General features: G+C 40.7%; 1 protein-coding gene across 1 annotated transcript in view; it reads left to right on the forward strand.

Annotated features, from left to right (window-relative positions):
* Window positions 1–20,732, forward strand: part of dock4b (dedicator of cytokinesis 4b) — a 112,264-nt gene that overhangs the window by 59,457 nt on the left and 32,075 nt on the right. The window contains 18 exon segments of the mRNA XM_054624425.1: window positions 1,049–1,173; window positions 1,799–1,961; window positions 4,232–4,338; window positions 5,869–6,025; window positions 7,207–7,304; window positions 7,487–7,570; window positions 8,197–8,297; window positions 9,227–9,308; window positions 10,341–10,511; window positions 12,705–12,894; window positions 13,521–13,657; window positions 15,324–15,458; window positions 16,058–16,156; window positions 17,384–17,478; window positions 17,981–18,056; window positions 18,574–18,674; window positions 19,015–19,073; window positions 19,822–19,970. Of these exon segments, the coding sequence (XP_054480400.1) occupies window positions 1,049–1,173; window positions 1,799–1,961; window positions 4,232–4,338; window positions 5,869–6,025; window positions 7,207–7,304; window positions 7,487–7,570; window positions 8,197–8,297; window positions 9,227–9,308; window positions 10,341–10,511; window positions 12,705–12,894; window positions 13,521–13,657; window positions 15,324–15,458; window positions 16,058–16,156; window positions 17,384–17,478; window positions 17,981–18,056; window positions 18,574–18,674; window positions 19,015–19,073; window positions 19,822–19,970 (2,129 nt within the window).

Here is a 20,732-nt window from a genome sequence, read left to right on the forward strand (position 1 = left end):
AATGTTGACCCTAGAAATAGAGATATGATGAGCACACACACACACTCTATACTATAACACATAGGTTATATAGGGAACCTATTAAACAATGTGTCTGACCGCATCTTAGCTCCAGAGGAAACAGGCCTATCCTCATTCTTACCCAGAGCGCTTTGCACCATTTTTACTTCCCCTTCAGGAGGAAATAAATCCAGTCATTGTACATTCAGCTGCAGTTCTAACAAAAAGAAGAAGAATATTACTTCCTGGGGTTATTTTCCCTGGCTGTTTTTACAGATTGCAGCACCAGCCTCAAGTAAAAGGTTCATTGGTTAGAGACTGAGTTCATTGTTTACACACTTGAATTTACCAAATTATTAAAAAATATATACATATACATTTTTTATTTTTTTATTTTAGGATGCATGGTTGTTGATAGTTAACTCGAAACCTTGTGGCTATAGGATGAACCCTGACACCTTGCTCTCTCAAGCACATGTTTCTCTTCTTCTGTGTAAATTATGTTATCTAATTATATATTGACCAGATATGCACAGTAATCTGCATGTAGGAATAGCTGATTAGTTGCCTTAAGTGATGCCACAGGATAATGGCTACATTAGGAGTTGCTAGCATAACAGTGTACCAAGATCTTTAATAACCAAGCTGTTGGTGGTTGAGGTGCATTGTGGGTAGGCGTGAAATAAAACAACATGATATTTAAAGGTCTACTGCATCTATTTAATTTGTCAATGTTATAGGAGTTCAATTCTAAATAGTTGGAGAATGGCCTCCTGTTACTCTTCTGTAATCAAAGGATTTGGATTTCAGCCTTCCAGTCTACCAAAAGCAAATTTTAAATATTGTATTCTCTTGTGGTGGAAGGTAGTAGCTCAGGCGTAGAGTTCATGTCAGCAGAAAATATATTTTTCAAGGCCACTCATCTAAATGCTGTCCACCCCTGTCATGAAGCATGACACACACAATTGTGGTCAAGCTGCTGGGGGATCATTAATAATGCTTGCTCGTATGCATAATCAATGCTTTGTTTATCTTCCTGATCATGCAGGAGAGATGAGGAATGACCTTTACATCACACTGGAGAAAGGCGAGTTTGAGAAGGGTGGGAAAAGCGTTGCCAGGAACGTAGAGATCACCGTCTATGTGCTGGATATCGATGGACAGATCCTGAAGGTAAAAACACATTTGTTTCTGCTTCAGCAGCTGTATGTCACAATTGTTGTGTGTCCATTGTGCAATAACCATAACTGTCATTTGGAAAATATATCATTTGAAATGACTAACCACTTTGTTTAAGGTCAGTAAACGCCTTATTTAAGTCCTTGGTTTTTTCTTAATAGTGGGTGTCTTATTTCGGAGAAAAAAACTCTTCATTTAAATATCGCTGACCCAGATGAGAGCTAAGTGTCTCTCCTGTGTGTTGCCCATTTCTGGTGCAGCGCTGTGACAGTCTGCTCCTGTGGTTTCCTGCGCTGCCTCGGCCTTGAAGAGAAAATAGATTCAAATATAACCCTGCTTCTACTGCCACCGCCACCGCATGGCTTGCATCCGTTTGACACACATAAACACACACGAAAACCATGTCATACTCACTTTATTGACATTTACGGCGCATTTTTAATACACACCGTCTTTTCATGTATGACTCATTAATTCATTATGTCCTTCAAAGCTGCCCCTTTCCTCATCCTCGAGCCAGGCCTCTCATTTCCTCTCCTCACTTCCTGTTTTTTTTTTCCTTTTCATTGTTCCCCTCCGACTCTGTCTTGATCCACTCTCTTCTCTGTGTGTCTTTCAGAGTCACGTGGCTGCCGGCTCTGGTGAACCAGGTGGGGATGAGTACCACTCCTTGGTGCTGTACCACAACAACAGCCCGCGCTGGGCGGAGCACATCAAGCTGCCCATCCCAGTAGACATGTTTCGGGGGTCACACGTTCGGTTTGAGTTCCGACACTGCTCCAGTAAGTGGGAAACAGGAAGGTGGCCAACCTTTATTTATCTAGGACAGGTTAAGGGAACACATTTTTCCAGGCTTTTACACATTTTATGACATTATCTGCTCAGGTGTGAATGCCCAAGCCGCTGCTTTCTGTTCAGTTGATTATCCTCAGGAGTTGGATGTAAAGAGAGGCATTATTGTGGAGGGAGAAGAGTACAATAAACACTCATTACCTCACCCGCTTGATTCAGCATACACACCAGCCTCGAGCTCAAAGGCTGCTGACACCATCAGATAGACGGTGTCCAAGTGTATAAGTGTGCGCTTGTTTAAGCATTTTCATAATGAGACTAGTTTGTCCAACTTCTCACCTCCTAATGAGACAAAACTTTAATTATGACCAAAATATTGCTCTCGCTCTCTCTCTCACCCTCTCTCTGAGCTGCAGGAGGAGGGCCGTCTCTTCTCTCATAACAAGCAGATATTATTATGCAGTTGGCAGCCAAGCTGGGAGGGTGTGTGGCTGTGTGCAGTAGATATAGTGGCCTTATTACTGTTGCAGTGCTAGCATTACTACCAAAGGGCTGCCCATTAAGAGCCCAATTTAAACCTGTGGTGACACCAAACTGGAGAGACCATATTACACATACCATTAGGGCTCCCAAACTCTGAGACAACCTGCCTGTAGAAATATGATTAGCAGACACTCATTTTCAATAAAGGCAATACAGGGAGCTCATTTCTTTTTAAGAATATCCTTTTAAATTCCATCCTAATTTTGCACTCATTCTGCAGCAGCTGTCATTTTTAATTTGTTTGTCTGGAGCCCAGACAGTAGTCCCAAAATGGGACTAAAGGGGACTGCAAGGGCCAATCAGCATCAGCAATGCAATACTGTTTTATTATAGCTGATCGTTTGTTGATTGGTTCTGTAATATTTCAATAATATTTCATAACAACTGAAACAATGTGCAATATTGGGAACACTTTGTTAGTAATACTATGCTGCTGTAGGAGCAGCTGTTTTTTCTCTCACTAGACAGTTTAAAGATATGATAAGTGATGATAAGTATTTCCTTGTTTGCAATTATGAAAAAAAAAACCTATGTAATTGTATTATATAACAGCTTAGTGTATTTGGTAGAGTGCTTTCAAGATATAACATACATCAATCTCCACCTGCTCTGCCGAGCTCAGCTATACCTGAGTTTCACACAGTACAACTTAATCTTTCCTAATCTCTTGGCACCCAAGGCAATGATTGTTCATAGATTAGGAAAAGAAACACACAACAAAAACGAAAAAGTTGAGTCTTGTAAGCAATATCTTTCCTTGTGAAAAAACTTAATAACAGCAGAGCAGGACTGAAAATAAAAATGGCCATGTTGCAAAACCATTTTCTAAATTGAATACAGTACAACTTGTGTTGCCCCTGGGAGAGTGAACACACACGCACACACACACACACACACACACACACACACACACACACTGAGGCCTGGTAGACGGCGCTTAAGTGATGTGTTGCAATGAAAGGATATAGAAACCTAGTGCTTCTCACTTCCTGCTCTGTGCACATTAGCACTTTAATGCTTAAGCAACAGATAAATCAGATTATATGTGTCCATAATGCAGATTATGTCCAGAGCTTTCAGAAAGCTCAGACAAAAAACTCAGACCCACATCAATCAGGCCCTGCAAAGAGTAACTAAACAGCCAACAATCTTGTTTTTGCTTTTTGCCTGTTATATAAGTTCTATACTGACAGCGTGTTCAGTACACCCTAAAGGTATGTGTGGTTACAGGTGCAAGAGATGCTGACCACACCCACAGCAAAGCTGAGGTTGGTCAATGGTCGAAGGTACCACATAGAGTTTTTCTCTTTTCAATGCATCATTGATTAACAAATGCGTTGACAGCATTTTCTTCCTTACAAAACATTTGCAGAGTTAACTTTTTCATATTATGTTTGCTAGCTAGTTGTCTTCCTTTGCCTTTTGCTGATGCATTGCCACATTCCTGGGAGCTCTTCCCTTTTCAACAGGAGTGTGCATCACCTGCATGCTTGTGTGTGAACAACAGTGCTTTTCACCTTGGTGTTAAGTTTACATCAAGCAGAATACATGCACTGAAGGCTGAGCATCAGATTCACTGTTTCAACATATTAATTTCTATTGCATAACCTGACAAGAAGTGGTTTCATAACATCACTTTTTGTTTCATGTCTTTTCAGGCAGTCTGTGCTTGTGTATTTTGGACTCAATACCGTGTCCATGTGTTGTTGTTTGACAGCTAAAGACAAGGGAGAGAAGAAACTGTTTGGCTACTCCTTTGTTCCTCTGATGCAGGAGGACGGCAGGACTCTGCCAGATGGCACCCATGAGCTCATTATCCATAAGGTAAAACCAAAACAACACCACAAAGACTTTGACTGAACAACATGGAATAGATTTGACTGTGTGCTTTCCAGGATATTTGTTCTGCACACATATTGTGCTTAGAGATTGTACTGCTGAAGTATTCACCTTGATGTGTAATTCCATCCAAAATTGAGTCTATTTTTAAAGCAATAGGTTGTGATAATACAACGGTTTTCAATGCATAACATGCTAGCCTAGCCAACGTGGTATAGGAAAAAGTGCAATTTCAAAACAAAAGATTTGAGTGGACAGAAAGAAGAAAAGTTCCATGGTCATTCTGTCTGTTGGTAAATTGCACCTTAAATGATTCTCTTATGTGTTTTGTAACACGCAGGTGTTGCCAAGGCTACTCAGAATGGGATAACATGTTGTATATGATTATGTGAATCGTGGGTTCTGTTATCATACTGTTTAGTGCCACAGATTGACAAACCGCTCACATCACTCCATTACAGACCGACTGGCCCATGAGTCATGTCCACTTACGTAACATTTTCAAGCTGTGGGCTTGAATCGAACAGTGAGTGAGTTCAGATGTACTTGTGTTTTGCCTCTGCATGTGTCAGAGAAAGAAGGACGCATACACATTTCATTTGAGGAAGTCTGTCTCTGTATTTAGCATGACCTTTATGTCCTTTTTTTCTCCTGCATTTAACAGACCTTAAGACGCTCCCACTCATCTTTTCACACATTTTTGGTTTCAAAACATCAAAAGACTAAAGCAAATAAAATGGCCAGCGTCCCCAGTTAAAAGCTACTGCAAGACCGTCTTGGGTGTAATTCAGAATAATTGCAGACTGCATGGTTTTCCTCAGCTGCAGGCGATGGGTGTGTGCATAAACCTCAAGCTTTGCGGAGGACAGAAATGCATTGAGTGCATTCATACATTTTATTGGCAGTGAGGCAGAACAGTGACCAAATGCTGGGTTATTTATTTTGCTGTTAGCTTAAGTATTTCCAACGGTCTTTATAAAAACAAAAACTCCTCCTTTTATTGTCTTCTTTTCCTGTCAGATGGCCAGATTTAGTCCTACCAAACCCTCTAACCTGAGCCTGCCAGTTTTAGAGGACAACTCTGGTAGCCCTGTGTGTTTTCCCTCCGTTCAGATGGGGGGGGGAAAGGCCCGGACTAATGCCAGATGGAAGTTGCTGAAAAGCTCAATGAAACTAGCATGGCCTAGTTTCTCTCCAGACCCAAAATAGACACAGAAGAATCAGTCCAAACTGTGTGGTAGCTTTGGAGCTCAAACGGCCTCAGCTGCAGACATTAAAGCAGCACATTAAATCCCCCCAAAATAACAGTAGTGTTCTGGGATTGATTATGTGCAATAGCTTGGATGATTCAATCATTATTAAAAGTCCTAAATAGTTTTGACCTATTGGCATTAAAACAGTAAATGCATTACTTTAGAGTTCTGATAGTATCACGTTCTTCCTCTCCTCTCCTCTAAATCTTCTGTGCCAGTTTACAAAATGTGTGCTTCTCTTCCTTTCTCGCCTCGTTCCCAGTGTGAGGAGAATACCAGCTTGGCAGACTGCTTGCGCTACCTGAAGCTCCCGTTCTCCAAGGCCAACCTCCCTCCCTCCAACAACCAGACTCTGAAAGGCACCAAGGAGTCTTTCTGGATCACCAGCTTTCTCTGCTCCACCAAGCTCACACAGAACGGTAAACTACACTTGAGGGATTGATATTTTTTTTGGCCACTTGCCTGGCGGGGATGTCTTGGCTGCTACACTCGTACTCTTGTCACATTTTCAACTGGAGTTAGCTCGTACGGTAGCTGGTCACATGCTCCTGAGCAGCTCTGTGTGTAGGGTATAGAGATAGTGCCAGAGATAGTGATCAACACTTCCCAAATACACACAAAATGGGAAGATGCCATGTGTTTAACAAACAGAAAGGAGCGAGTGAAAACTTCTGTGCAGGTGAGAAGGCGATATTTCCATCCAAACTGTACAATTGTGTGAAAGAAAAACTGTGAATATGGAGGGTGGTGGGAATAGACCCCAGTTTGCACTGCTCACTAATGAACCAATAAATCCTTGCTTTCGTAAACTGGTTGCAGAGTGGGAATTGTAGACTTATTTCAGTTGGACTAGCTTGACGCTGATTATGTTTTTCCCCATTTACACTGCAGTAAACAATAGCCAACAATAATCATAAAAATATATCCAAACCTCACCAGACACTATCCCTGTTGTACCAGACAACAGCATCTTTAGACTTCACAAAACAGTGAATGATAAATCATCTTTTACCTCATTATATAGAGAGTAGAATATATGAACAGAAAAGCTTCTGGCACAATTTACTTGCAACAGGCTGTTCATTTCCTGCATGCGTTTGATTTTCTTTGTGAATTGATTATAGAAGTATTGAAGTATTTTGATGACAAAAATCTACTTGACAGATTGGTTAATGCAGTCATGCGTGCACACACAAACACATGCGTACACAGACACAGATTTACACGTAAAGTTGCAAAAAGACACACTTCAGGTTGAGCGGGATCCGAAGAGACAACTAAAAGACTTTCTTCTTGAGGCTTATGTTTTATTCATGCGTATGTCTGGGGACCCCGGCTCAGGAAAATGACTTTTTATCTCCTTTATCCCGCCGCACTTGAAAATGTCATCATTTGTTTGGATTCTGCAGAGGTTTTGGGCTATAATTGAAGGATGTGGTGATGCTTTTGTGATCTGAGGTGCACTTCGCTCTCAAAACCCTGCGTTTCTTTACAAACAAACAAACATGAGATTAGTCTTTTCTTTTCACAATTGTTTTTTTCTGTATCTCCTTTATTTACTGATCTTCTCTTTGAATGCTCCTTTTTTTGTCTTTCTCAGGAGACATGCTGGACTTGTTGAAGTGGCGAGCCCACCCCGAAAGGATCAACGACAGCCTCTCTAAGCTAAAAGAGATCGATGGCTCGGAGATTGTCAAAGTAGGCCCACAATGACATTCTCAGCGCTGAATTCCTGGCATTTGTAGTATTGATTGTTTCAGATTTGATTTCAGTCCGCATGTTTTTGAAGTTCAAGTTGAGAGGATGAGGATGTTCAAAAACTGAAAAGCTAAGTTCATTTGAAGCTGCAGCTCACACATACAAACTCCCCTTTTGTGCAGTTTCTACAGGACACCCTGGACACTCTCTTTGGTATTCTGGATGAAAGCTCCCAGAGATACGGGCTCAAGGTGTTTGATTCACTGGTAAGCAAGTTGTTTTAATTTATCTTTTTCTCTCCTTTTTCTTCACGTGTCAAGCACAATGCCATAGTGTTTGAGCCAATCACAGAAAACACAAACACAAACTTTCTGACAGAGAAAGATGTAGTGATGCGACGCTACGGAGCTCTCTGAACCAATCTCACCCTTGTCACGCTGCACTGCGCTGATAGAGCGAAGCCCCCTGATTGATCTATATCGCACTCTCTCTCTCTCCGACTCCCCTTGTTTGTGTGTCCCTCTCTCTACATCAGTCTCACACTGACACATGCACACACTTTCTCCTCTCAGCGTGGCCTTATCAATGATGAAAAGGTCTAGCGAGCCGGTGCAGTCATCAAGTTTCCGTTTTGTGGTTTTGAGATCAATCCCACAAGTCTGACATGGGGGACTTAATCTTCTGTGGTCGGACAAATTCAGTTCATTTCACGAAAAACCTGCACACAAGGGAAGAGTGGAGCAATTGCTGCAGCCACTGCCAAAATGTTTTTTAGCTTTGTTCTGTTATATTTTTTAGATATCTGTACATTTTATCATTTATATATATATATTTATTTAAATATTATATTGTACTACTTTTTTTTCAATATGTCTTTTCTGTTTGTTCCCAGGTCCATATCATCAACTTGCTCCAGGACAGCAAATTCCAGCACTTCAAACCAGTCATGGACACCTACATCGAGAGCCACTTTGCAGGAGCATTGTCCTACAGGTACGTGACGTTTCAGCCTCCACTTCTCACGGCTACAGCAGCACCTTCAGTGTTCCACGATGCAGCCTTAGCAATATATTGTATTCTAATGACACACTGTATCACATGGGCAGGCAGTCAGAGAGGCCATCCTGCGTCAGCGCTAAGAAGCAGCTCTGTGCTGTGATTTAGTCAACAGTAGTGTGAATCAAATGCTCATGGTGCCCCCTGGCTGACATGAAGGGAAATGTAAAAACGTTCTCACTTTTCCTTCCTCCCTCCTCATTTCCTCCCCTATATCTGTCACACGCATACACACACACGCAAAGACACACATGTTCACAACCTGCTGTTCTCACCGGCTGTCTTCTTCACACTCTCTGTTCCTGCAAAGATAACGTGTTGGCGCTGTCTTCTTCTCTTCTTTTTTTTTTCCATCTTTTTCATGCGCCCAAACAGAATGCTGCTGCCACATCCATCTGCTTTAAACTCTTTCACCTGTGATACTGTTTCATTCAAAGTGTCACACCTTCATTAGTTAACACAGAAATTATTGTCACTATCTGAAGTTAATAATAGAAAACCAAGATCTCGTCCAGTACGGAATAGAATGAGAAAACTCCTCTCATTCAGTAATCAGAAATTCCTTGCCACAAAGAAGATGCCTACCTTGAAATATCTGCCAAGGTTTGAAGAGAATTTAAAAAGTGGATCAAACAACAAAAGGTTATTATTGAATATGTCGCTCATCATAAGGCTGCAACATCTGAATAGGCTGTATTTATGAAGAGCCTGTAATCGGGTGGAATTTTCTCTAAAATTGATTCAAAACATTGTTTCATTTCAAAACACTGCACTGCCTCGTCTTTATTTGCTAAATCCCGTGAGAGAAGCTGTGTGCGATGTAGCTGGTGGTGATACTGTGTGTTTGTGTTTGTGTTTTTCTCCAGGGACCTGATCAAAGTGCTGAAGTGGTACGTGGACCGCATTGTTGACGCTGAGCATCAGGATCACATACAGCAGGTGCTCAAGGTGAGGCATCTGCTCGAGGACACAAAAATGCACACAAATGACACACGCAAAGGGCAGCCAGAGCGATGTTTTCAAAAGACACACAATCACAAACATGTATGCAATAACACCATCAAAACAGATGCAGAAATGCAAATAAATAAACTTGCTGCCACCGACGCAACGCGCCGCCATTCATTATTCCCCTCCTCACTCTATTACTCTGCATGCAATTTTAATCGGCAGAAATGCCGTGCCTCTGGTGTTGGGGATCGAAATCACAATATTCTAATGACTCATGCAGATGCGCCGTCAGAGGAGCACATTGTGGCTCCTGTGCTGTTGTTTCCCATTCATCATTCACGCAATACATTCTGCACCAGCGGTATATTGTAACTCTGTCATAAAGGCAATTATAAATGAGTGATACACCGCAGATGTGTCTGCAGGGCTTGTCCTTTTGAGTGATCCAGACAATGTATTTCAGCAGGTTTTTTTTGTTGGACAGGTTTCATTTTGGAGATCGAAAAAAAGGAGGTCCCTTATAAAGTACTGTGTGAACACTGTCAGTTTAAAGGGTGGTTATCTGTGTAATTAAAAACTGTATACACAAGGGCTACAACTAATTATGTCTTTCATAATTAGTCAATCAGACTTAAAAGACATTTCAATAACTACAATCATAATAAATGCCTACCAAAAGCTTATATGAGGTGTTAAGACTGCTTAGGTCCACTGATCACTCACCTAGATCACAATCCTAGTTAAGAAGATATTAAAACAGAGAAAAGCTAAAGCAAAGCACATTTTTGGCCATTTCTGCTTCTTAAATTACTTAAATAGTTCAATCCATAATCAAAGTTGTCTGTTTAAATAATTGAAACAAAAGTGAACACCACTTTTTGCTTTTGGATACATGGATAAAATGCATCAGGCGCAAAATGAAACGTCCCATCATTCTTTAATTATTTCCACTGGAAGGGAAGTCTGACTTGCTTGGCATTTTCATCATAGAACAGATGATAAACGACTTTTTTCCTTTCCATACTCCAGGCCAGCGAGTACATCTTCAAGTACATTATCCAGTCTCGCCGGCTCTTCTCATTGGCCACAGGAGGTCAGAATGAGGAGGAGTTCCGAGTCTGCATCCACGAGCTCTTCATGTCCATCCGCTTCTTCCTCTCGCAGGAAAACAAAAGCACCAGTCCGGTCGCACAAACACAGGTGTGTGAACAGATGTGTGCGTCTCTAAAATCATGAATGTGCATCTTTGTGTGCACTAATGTGAATGTGTAAATCTGTGCCTGTTTTTCTGACTCGGGGGCTCCTGTTAATGCAGTTGTGATGGGTTGAGAAATTGTCTGTAATTGAATTTCATGCTGCCAGAGGGTCTGGAGTCGGAATCGAAATTTCTGTTTCAACTTTTCCATTTCCGCTGGGAGGTCTTCACAGCAGGGCCGCCGCCTTCACTGATTTCCAACAAACAAACCAAAACATACAAGCTAAAGATGCCAAAGATAATCCTAATTACACACCAGAAACAGCTGTGTGTGTGGTTTTGTGTGTTTTATGCACACTTGGAGGGAGAGATATACCTGTATTCTATTAACTACAGAACCTGTGTGGGCATCTGTGATACGTTTCCATCCCTTCCTTCTCCCATTATTCCTTATCATCTTTAGTTTTGCTGTTTTGAATTTTCATTTTCCTCTTTTTTTTTTTTACTCATTTCTTTTGATACCATTCAAGTCATGTACTCTTTTAATCGACCAGGTTGCTCTCAGCACTCAGCACAAACAAAACCTGCATCTAAATGTGTATTGATTTGATTTGATATGCTAATAATGTATTTTCTTTATTGCCTTGTTTGCCTCACCCATGTGCCCTCACCTCAACATATGTTCTGTTATGAACGTAGCATTTGGGGGAAATCTTTTCAATTACTCCATCAGGTTTTCTTTTCACAGCTCATTTGATCAATTATAACAATCTACTCAGGAAACTGACAATCTTGTTTCTGTACCCCTCCAGTCACTTTGTAATTATTCCACCTCACTTTGAGGCCATGGGAATGAGTGTAACATTAGCTATTCCAGTTCTGCCCTCTCCATGCCGTCTGAAAAGCTCCACTTCATCCCTGATCTCGGCTAATCTGTATTCTCAACAGTGGCTGTGGGAAGACGCAGACCAGGCTAATGCTAATCCAAGTTGACGTGTGGGCACACAAACAGCAAATCCATGTACACATAATTCAGCACCTGTAACCGGATATGTGATATAGTTTTCATCAAAGGATGACGCGGCATGTGATGTTTTGAGCGTTGAACACTCAAAGGGATGTTTTTCCATCAATACTAGAGACCTCATCTGAGTGTTGTGTAATTTATGAAGTAAGTCAAGCGAGTTCCTGCACAGATGGAGTTTGCCTTGGGGAACAATTGCGTTATGGAACAAGTGGTTTCTGTAAACAATTAAAACAGGACCCAGTTATTACGTTCCCAATATGTCATGTACAGACTAATTAAACACATTATGTGATGAGAACATAGTTGAGTTATGACTGGTGTGCAGTATATCAATCTTCTGTTACTCCTGTCTGGGTCTAGACCCAGTGACAGGAGAGAATCCCTCTGAATTAGCTATGACCTCAAAGCCTTTAATGAGTATCAGTACTATGGAACTCCTTTTTGCTCCATCTGAACTGCTCTTTTGTTTAAAGTAAACACCCGTGACAACGAAACAAAGTGTTGCTGAAGAAATGACTTCTGTCTTCTGCCAGGCTTTCCTGGAAAAATGAACGTAAAAGAAGAAACAAAGGAAAACTACTAACCCATCTGGATTCTTAGCAATCTTCATTTTTCAATTGTGCAGCGAGAATCTGACAGAACTTGACAGGAAGAAAGAGCATCAGACTGAGAGCTACAAACAAGCGACAGACAGAGAGCAATCCCCCTGGAGCAGCCCTTAAATTGAATCCACGTAATCTATGACGGCCCGAGTTCAAACCAAATCCAGTCTAGGCCAGTGATTCATTGCACAATAGCCGATATTTTTACCTTTTCCAACAAAACAGTTCTCTATGAACACAGACCTGTAAAATAACAAATAGTATTGTGTTATGGTTGCATTATTTCATACAATTTAACAGAATATTGTGTGTTGAACTCTTTTATTCAAAGCCCCAAGGTACTTAACACAATTTGATATTTTTCCCTTTAAAAGATTAACCATATATTTTGAAATGAGTTAGTGGAAAATGTATTGACATTACATATAAAACATGCATTTTCCTATCTTGAAATGCTCTGTTCAGTACAATTTTCAGTTTGAAGTGAGTCCAGTCTTTGAGAAGAAATAACTTTCTGACGATGGATTCATACTGCCTCCAAATGATTGAACATTGCCGGTTCTGTCCAGGCGGTGTTCCTGCGGACGTTCCCAGCAGTCTATGGCGAGCTGTTGAAGATCTTCACAGTGAGGGAGGTGGCCGGCTTCGTCAGGGAGACGCTGGGCAGCCTGCCCACGGCTGTCCACGCTGACTGCCTGGAGGCTGTCAAGTTGCAGTGCATCGCCAAGACGGTGGAAAGCCAGCTTTACATTAACCCAGGTAAAGACTTGATCACACAAACAGTTTCACAGTTTGGTATGCATACATAATTAAAGCTCGTAAACACACGGAAAAACCCAACAGAGAAACATTTGTGAGCAAATAGCACTAATACAAAATAGCACTGCATACAGATTGTGGACACAGGAAAGCAAACAGCACAGAGGGAAACAAACCGATCTGAACAACGTGCATCATGAACAAACAGGCTATATTAGTCCATATTATACTGATTGGTTGTGCACTCCTCCAGTGCATCCATTTGAGAACACACCTTGGCTAATGTAACCCAAAGTGCACCTTACTCCAGGCCATTAAAGTGTTCTTAATAAAGGCTTTACACTGAAGCAAATCACAGGCAATGTTTTATTGCCAGCATCCTCCCAAAGGCTACACGTAGCAAAAAAAACATCCATCGTCAAAATCCCATTAAGGCTCCACAAAGAATTACCTATAGATATATTTGTTTATATGTAAGAAACATTGTGCCCTAGTGAAAGCAAAACTAATACAGCTGCAGACGATTAGTGTGTTTTCTCTTTTGGTCTGTGTTGTGTTCTCTCCTTCTATATCATTATGTCTTTTTTGATGTATGACAACAATGAGTGTGTTTGTGTGTGTTGCAGAGTCGCGGTGCATCCTGTTGCCGGTGGTGCTCCGTGTCCTTCAGGCACACATGCAGGAGCAGAGAGACCTGGTAATGTGTGCTCGCATCCTCACCAGCATGCTGTCACTCATCAAGAAGGAGGAGAACGGCACTGCGGTGAGTATTACACTGGTCATCGGTTGCAATTATATTGTACAAGCCCACCTCATCCTTAAAGGAGCTTGGAAATGTGCTTCATTGCTTTCTTGCTGAGAGTTAAATGAGTAGATTGATACCACAGACATGTTTGTACGGTAAATAAGAAGCTACTGCCGAGAGCTTATTTAGCATGCAGATAGGAGATTGGCATGCATCAAGCTTTCCGATCTGACAAGAAAAAATATAATGAGTATCCTGAAATGTTGAACTATTCCTTTAAGCATATCCCGCAGCTGACTTCAGTGGCAGCTGTAGAAATTAAGCTTCAACAAATCAGCATATTGTCGAGAAAACTACTTTACAAGATTAATAAAACGGTAATTTTGCAAAGATTTATTTTTTTATTGCGGATGAAGTGACTTTTTTTTTACCTAGACATTATCCTGCATTGTTAAAAAGTATTCCCTTTGCTATTCTACAAGACAGTTTAAGAGAATTACCAACAAGGGAATTACCACCATAGTAACTGGAAATAACTTTAAAGGCTCGGCTTCAAAGCTTGAGGAATTAGTCCTAAAGCTATTTCCTCTCCAATACATTGCAATAGCGGATTGCTTTGTTGTGTATATGGTCAATTAGTCTTTGTAACAAGGACATTGGCAGCCGTGCGGTTCAGTAATTAGACCCATCAATTTAGCAATGGGCATTGTGGAAATGGTAGTCACTTCGAGCCGTGTGTGTGTGTGTGTGTGTGTGTGTGTGTGTGTGTGTGTGTGTGTGTGTGTGTGTGTGTGTGTGTGTGTGTGTGTGTGTGTGTGTGTGTGTGTGTGTGTGTGTGTGTGTGTGTGTGTGTGTGTGTGTGTGTGTGTGTGTGTGTGTGTGTGTGTGTGTGTGTGTGTGTGTGTGTGTGTAGCAACTCAGGTTGCCTGACTTGGCCTGTTTGTTGCCAGAAGGGCAGCTTGGGGTGAAGGAGCCCAGTAGGACACACACATACGGACAATACACAAACACACACACACAAGCTCACACACACACTCACACACATGCAGAGACTGGTGGCACATCTAAAGGGAAGTGACAGCAGTGGCAGCCAATGTGCCAGTCTTGAGCTCCTTCTCATTATCGCTCGGTCCAAGACCTGTCTGTCTTGTCAGGGAGACTAGAGGGAGGTGGACACACACAAACAGGAACACACAAAGATACACACCAGTTTATCCTCCACTCTCTTTGAGTTTCTTTTAATCTTTAACCGTCTCTCTCTCTCTCCTTTGTATTCTATCTTCTTTTATTATTTTCCCATTCTCCTCTTTCTCTGGGAATTTGGAGTTTCAAAATGATACTCTTAGCCTTGATACTTCTCATTAGTCCTCAAACATACTTGTTCAAGACTCATTAAAAATGCGGTGAACGTAAGATAACAGGGTAAGGAGTGAAGACTTTGGCTGTGACATCAGTTGTCCATCATGGTTCAATCTTGTGCTAACAGAAGTAGAATGCAAATTAGTCAGGAAAACTAACATTCAGATAACTTTGAGAGAGCAATGTCTTTAAATTTCAAAGATAACCCTGACATTTTTGACTCATTCAAAAAGTACTCTTTCATTTATTGTGTATATTGATAAAGTAAAAGTAGAGTTATGCTGTTGCCTGTTATTCATGTGAAAGTGTTTCGTCCTTTGTGCAGGAGCCGGTGGTCTCAGAGGAGGTGGAGCTAATTGTAGAGAGCCTGCTGGGAGTTTTACTGAGAACCATCCTGGAAATTAGCAACCGGCCCCAGCCTGCTGGACCTACCATGAGACTACAGTTCCAGGATGTCACTGTATGTGTGTTTTACCATGTAAAGTACATGTGTGTTTGTCTGCTTACAGCTATAAAAAAGTTTTGGGACTTCACAAAATGTGCAGGAGTAGTTACAGATTTCAAAATTGAGTTGCTGCTGTGGCGACTATTATTCCGCTAACATGATTAACATTATTAACTTACAATAATTTAGATTTATAATACAACACAGCATGAAAGGGGAATAATAATGAGATCACCATCAACATCATTATTGTGTGATGATGAAGACTCAAGGAGGGCTTGTTCCTCTTGTAATAGAGCTCTACTAATGTTTCTGCAATCTTACAGATTGCCAATAGAGGTTAATGAAGGGCATTCTGCTTTACTTCCTGTATCCTGCAGCAACAGATATAAAGGACAAACCTTTTGCAAAAGCGCCATAGTTCATAGTTGACATTGCAATGCGTCTTACATGACTACTTTCTACATAAATGTTAAGAACCACAACAGCCTATTTATTTAGTCATTTAGAGCAGCCCTGAAGATAATCCTTGTTATAACACGACATTAAAGCTGAAGACCACACACAGTCAGATTCTCTCTTTATATATCTCTCGATGTGTTCTATCCTGTCAGGGGGAGTTTGTGGCATGTTTGTTGGCCCTTCTGCGACAGATGAGTGACAGACACTACCAGCAGCTGCTGCAGTCATTCAGCAGTAAAGACAACCTGAGGGTAAGACCACCACATCAATCTCTCTCTCTCCCCCCCATCTGTCTGTGGCAGTGCTTCTTTCCCTCTCCCAACCCTCACTGAGACCACACCAAATCCCTATTCCTATATTTATTGCTTTCTATTCTGCCAATACTTAACATGTCAATACAATGTGTGAATATGGGGTGGAGAGAGAGAGAATAATTGCTTTAATCGTGTTGTTTTTTGGATTTGACATTCTAATCTTCGTCTGTACAACTTTTGTTTTTCTCCCTGCCCTCTTTGAGTCATCGCTCTGGCTCTCCGCCTCTCCGTCTCTCCGACTATCTAAAAGTTTTACGAAACTTTCAAACAAGTGACTCACTCATTCACTGCACTTGCAGACATTTCTGAAATGTATGCACATGTACATATTTGTTTATGTGGTATACATATGAGTATTTGTATCTCTGTGTGCCTACATGCGCACATTAACAAATGTGCGCATGTAAGGGAGCTCTACTGCAAGGTCAGCAGCGGCAAGTTATAAAATGATAAAGAGCAGAGAGACGGGAACACAGTAGAAAGTCAACAGGGTCAAAAGTTTATCCCAGTGAGAAATGTCAATAGGCTGAATATCAGAAAAAAGAAAAGAGGTAATATGATCTTGTAAGCTTGAGAGCACAATTTTCCAGCTTTATTTCTGGTACTTAAATCACAAGTATCCAAAGTAATCTCCTGGAAGACATTGAGCAACCACTGGAAAAACAACAAATTGAGCTGTGAAGATAAACTAAAATGGATTTAAACTGAGAGACACTGGATTTCATAGTTTCAGCACCACGGAGAGAGACTTACATCGACTGCATTTGATTCCATACTGCACACTAGCCCTTTGATTTAAGTATGTGGCATGTTGACAGTGGAACATTTGTGTGATACATTTATGCAGAAAATAAACATTTATGTTTCTCATTAAATTTACTTTCAGTGGATTTAAAGATTTAGTGTCCATAGAAATTCCCACAATGCTATTATTTTTGCCCCTGTGATAACACAGAAATTAAATTAAAGGTATGCACCAAAACACCTGTCATGTCCATGTAAAAAATCAATAAATATCTTTAATCATAATTGAGTGAGCAACAGTGATATGCGCAGAGCTTCATTTTGAATGTTTCAGCACCATTCAGAAATACAGCACAAGTCTGACCATATTGATTTGAGTTTCCAATGACATCGAGTTCGCTGTGTGTTTGTGTGTTCCAGGACTTTCTTCTTCAGATCTTCACGGTCTTCAGGATCCTAATCCGACCAGAAATGTTTTCTAAAGACTGGACCGTCATGCGGTTGGTCACAAACAAGTAAGACCACACACTCGGGAATGTGCACACAAAGACACAGCTTTCATCTGCTTTACAGTGCATGTAGAGCCTTGTTTCTCTCTTCATTGAAGGTGTGTTTCACCTCTCGACAGTTTGCTTTAAGAAGGCAACACGGTGTCTCTTTATGACATGATCCTAAATTCCAGTAGCAAGATGAAGGTGCAAAGAGAAGTAGAATATTGAACCAAACTCAAAACAGTAGGGGAATCTTGATGCATCTTCAGATCTTTCGAAGACATTATCAAATGCAATGCATAGATGATCTGATACATAAAGTTCAATAACTATAAGTTTTGCCTGTTTTTTTAAAATTATTATTATGGGATGAAATTGCAAATGTTTCTTCACTTAATCTGTGCACTACCACTCTACAAATGGGCCATTTGAATAGCATGTATATTGTTCAAGGTGATGCATTTTCCCCACAAACTAAACACAATAACCCCCTCGACCTCCTCTTCTCTTTCTCTTATTCTTTTAGTGTCATCATCACAACTGTCCTCTACCTTTCTGATGCTCTGAGGAAGAACTTCCTCAATGACAAGTTTGACTACAAGGTAGGGGACTCTCTGTGTGTGTGTGTGTGTGTGTGTGTGTGTGTGTGTGTGTGTGTGTGTGTGTGTGGGGTGTGTGTGTGTGTGTGTGTGTGCGAAGATCTGAAAAGTGCTTGAGTAGTGGAAGCTGTTTGAATATCAAAAAGCCTTACCCACCCACACACAAACAGACAGACATCCAGACACATTTATAATTCATGTCATTCCTTTATGTATTTTTGTGCATCACACAATTCAAAACAAAAGCTTTCACAGAGACACAGACATAAATCATAGCTAATACGGTTAGTCAGAAGCTTATGGCAGACTATAGAATTAGCTGTAATAAATTAGTTTAATGGATCCTCCACTTTATTTGCGACTGAATCTAACAGCTGTTGCTGTCCAACATGTCACTAAAGACTCAATTCCATGGATACCTGTGCCAAATTATCTTGTTTTTTTGCCTGAATTCCTGGCAGCTCAAGTTGGAGAAGCACAGCGTTGACATGATGCTATTTTTTTTTGCTGTCATTTTCAGGTGTGGGACTCGTACTTCTATCTGTCTGTAATATTTATCAACCAGCCCTGTCTTCAGCTGGAGAGCTTCTCTCCCTCCAAGAGGAAGAAGATTCTGGAAAAGTGAGTTCTGGTTGTTTGCAAATGCGTGCTCTACGTGTTAGGATGGCCTGGCTGTAATGAGACATGTGCTTTTCTCAACAAGCCATCTTTTCCTGATCCCATTCACAATTGTCACAATTCAAAACAGTCACACACACACACACACACACACACACACACACACACACACACACACACACACACACACACACACACACACACACACACACACACACACACACACACACAAAGAATACTGCAGGCCACATACAGTATAATGACTACTTGCTGTTCTAACTGCTTCTCCCGGTATTTGCCTCCAGCAAGCACACATTTCTAACGATGACATGCTATCATGCAGGTATGGAGACATGAGGGTGATGATGGGCTGTGAGATCTTCAGCATGTGGCAGAATTTAGGTAAGATAATACAATTTCAATGCACATGGTTCACATGGACTGTTTTATTTCCTAAATTTACCCATGAAACCCATGAGAGATTGTTTAGAAGAGAGAGAATCAGTATCATTTGAATTATTTTTTTGTGTTGCTGCAAACAAAGTATTGAAAAGGCAACTGTCTGTCTTCCAGGCCAGCAGTAGGTTTCTATAACAACACGTCTGTAAAATATCACCATAATTATTCCTCTCCAGAAGCAAAAGTAGTGTTCTTGAAACCAGTGTGACGCATCAGAGAAAGTAAAGACATATAGATTGTGTAATATTTCTGAGCTGATCGGAACAAAAAAAACAAAACACTATTTTTTCTTTATGCTAACAACTATTTGTAATCATGGCAACCAAATGGGTGCTCTCAACATTTTGTTCTGCTCTGAGTTTGTGATGGATCTGTGCAATTCTATGTTTTTATAATAATTTCCAGTGTTTTTTTGTGTGTTCAAGTGTGTTTTTGCCTAAAAAAATTTTTTTTTTTTTTTTTGTATTTTTTTTTTTTTTTAATGTAAGTGTCCCCACTAATACTAATGCATTTTAAGTAACACAGAGGCTGTGATTATTATTTACAATACTGCATCAATTTGGTTAGAGTGCAGTGCAGTCCTTGAAATTAGAGTAGAGTTGGCCAAAATTGCCTCTGAAATAAGCAATACCCTGTTATCAGGGATAAAGTGGGAGCCTGACCTCGATGTTGACTTCTGTCTCTCCTCCAGGGGAACACAAGTTGAACTTCATTCCAGCGATGATTGGTCCGTTCCTGGAGGTGACGCTGGTGCCTCAGCCTGATCTGAGGAATGTCATGATCCCCATCTTCCATGACATGATGGACTGGGAGCAGAGACGCAGTGGCAATTTCAAACAGGTATAACAGCTCTTAAAAAGAGATTAACTTTCCTGAAACTTATATTTAACCCTTACATGCAGGCGCTCTTTCATTAGTGGGTCAATATCCAATATAGTGGGGCGGCTGTGGCACATGAGGTCGAGCGCTTGACACGCAACCACAAGGTTGGTGGTTTGAACCCCTCTACAGGCAACATGTTGAGGTGTCCTTGAGCGAGACACCTAACCCCAAGTTGCTCCCCGGGCGCTTCATTGCAGCCCACTGCTCCTCCGGGATGGGTCAAATGCAGAGAACCGAATTTCCCCATTGTGGGACTAATAAAGGCTTAATTATTATTATTATTATATCCATCTCACAACGTTTCAGTTAATAGAAAATATATGCTTTTCACATAATTATGCTCAAAATAATTAATTTGAACTTGTAATGTTTATTTTATATTCTCATCATCAAATTATCAGAGCTGCAAATGTTACATTTTTCTTAAGTTATTGTGTGCTACAGTGTAGCTTAGTTACCAAGCTACTTTAAGAGGGCAACAATGCAACTATAGTTTTGCTAGCTTCCAAGCTTTTAGATATTTGTTTACGATAGAAGACGTTCACATTATTGTATTCGTCAATTCTGATTTTCAAAAAGCAAAAATTACTCTAGATATCAAACTAAAGTATGAAACATAAAATAATATGCGAGTGGTGATGCTATTCACAGTTGCAATTTGGTCCACAATAAATCCTGTATATACCTGACAAAAGTGAGTGACAAGGAGGATAAGGCATT

The sequence above is a fragment of the Anoplopoma fimbria genome, chromosome 23 (assembly GCF_027596085.1).
Source record: "Anoplopoma fimbria isolate UVic2021 breed Golden Eagle Sablefish chromosome 23, Afim_UVic_2022, whole genome shotgun sequence".
NCBI lineage: Eukaryota > Metazoa > Chordata > Actinopteri > Perciformes > Anoplopomatidae > Anoplopoma > Anoplopoma fimbria.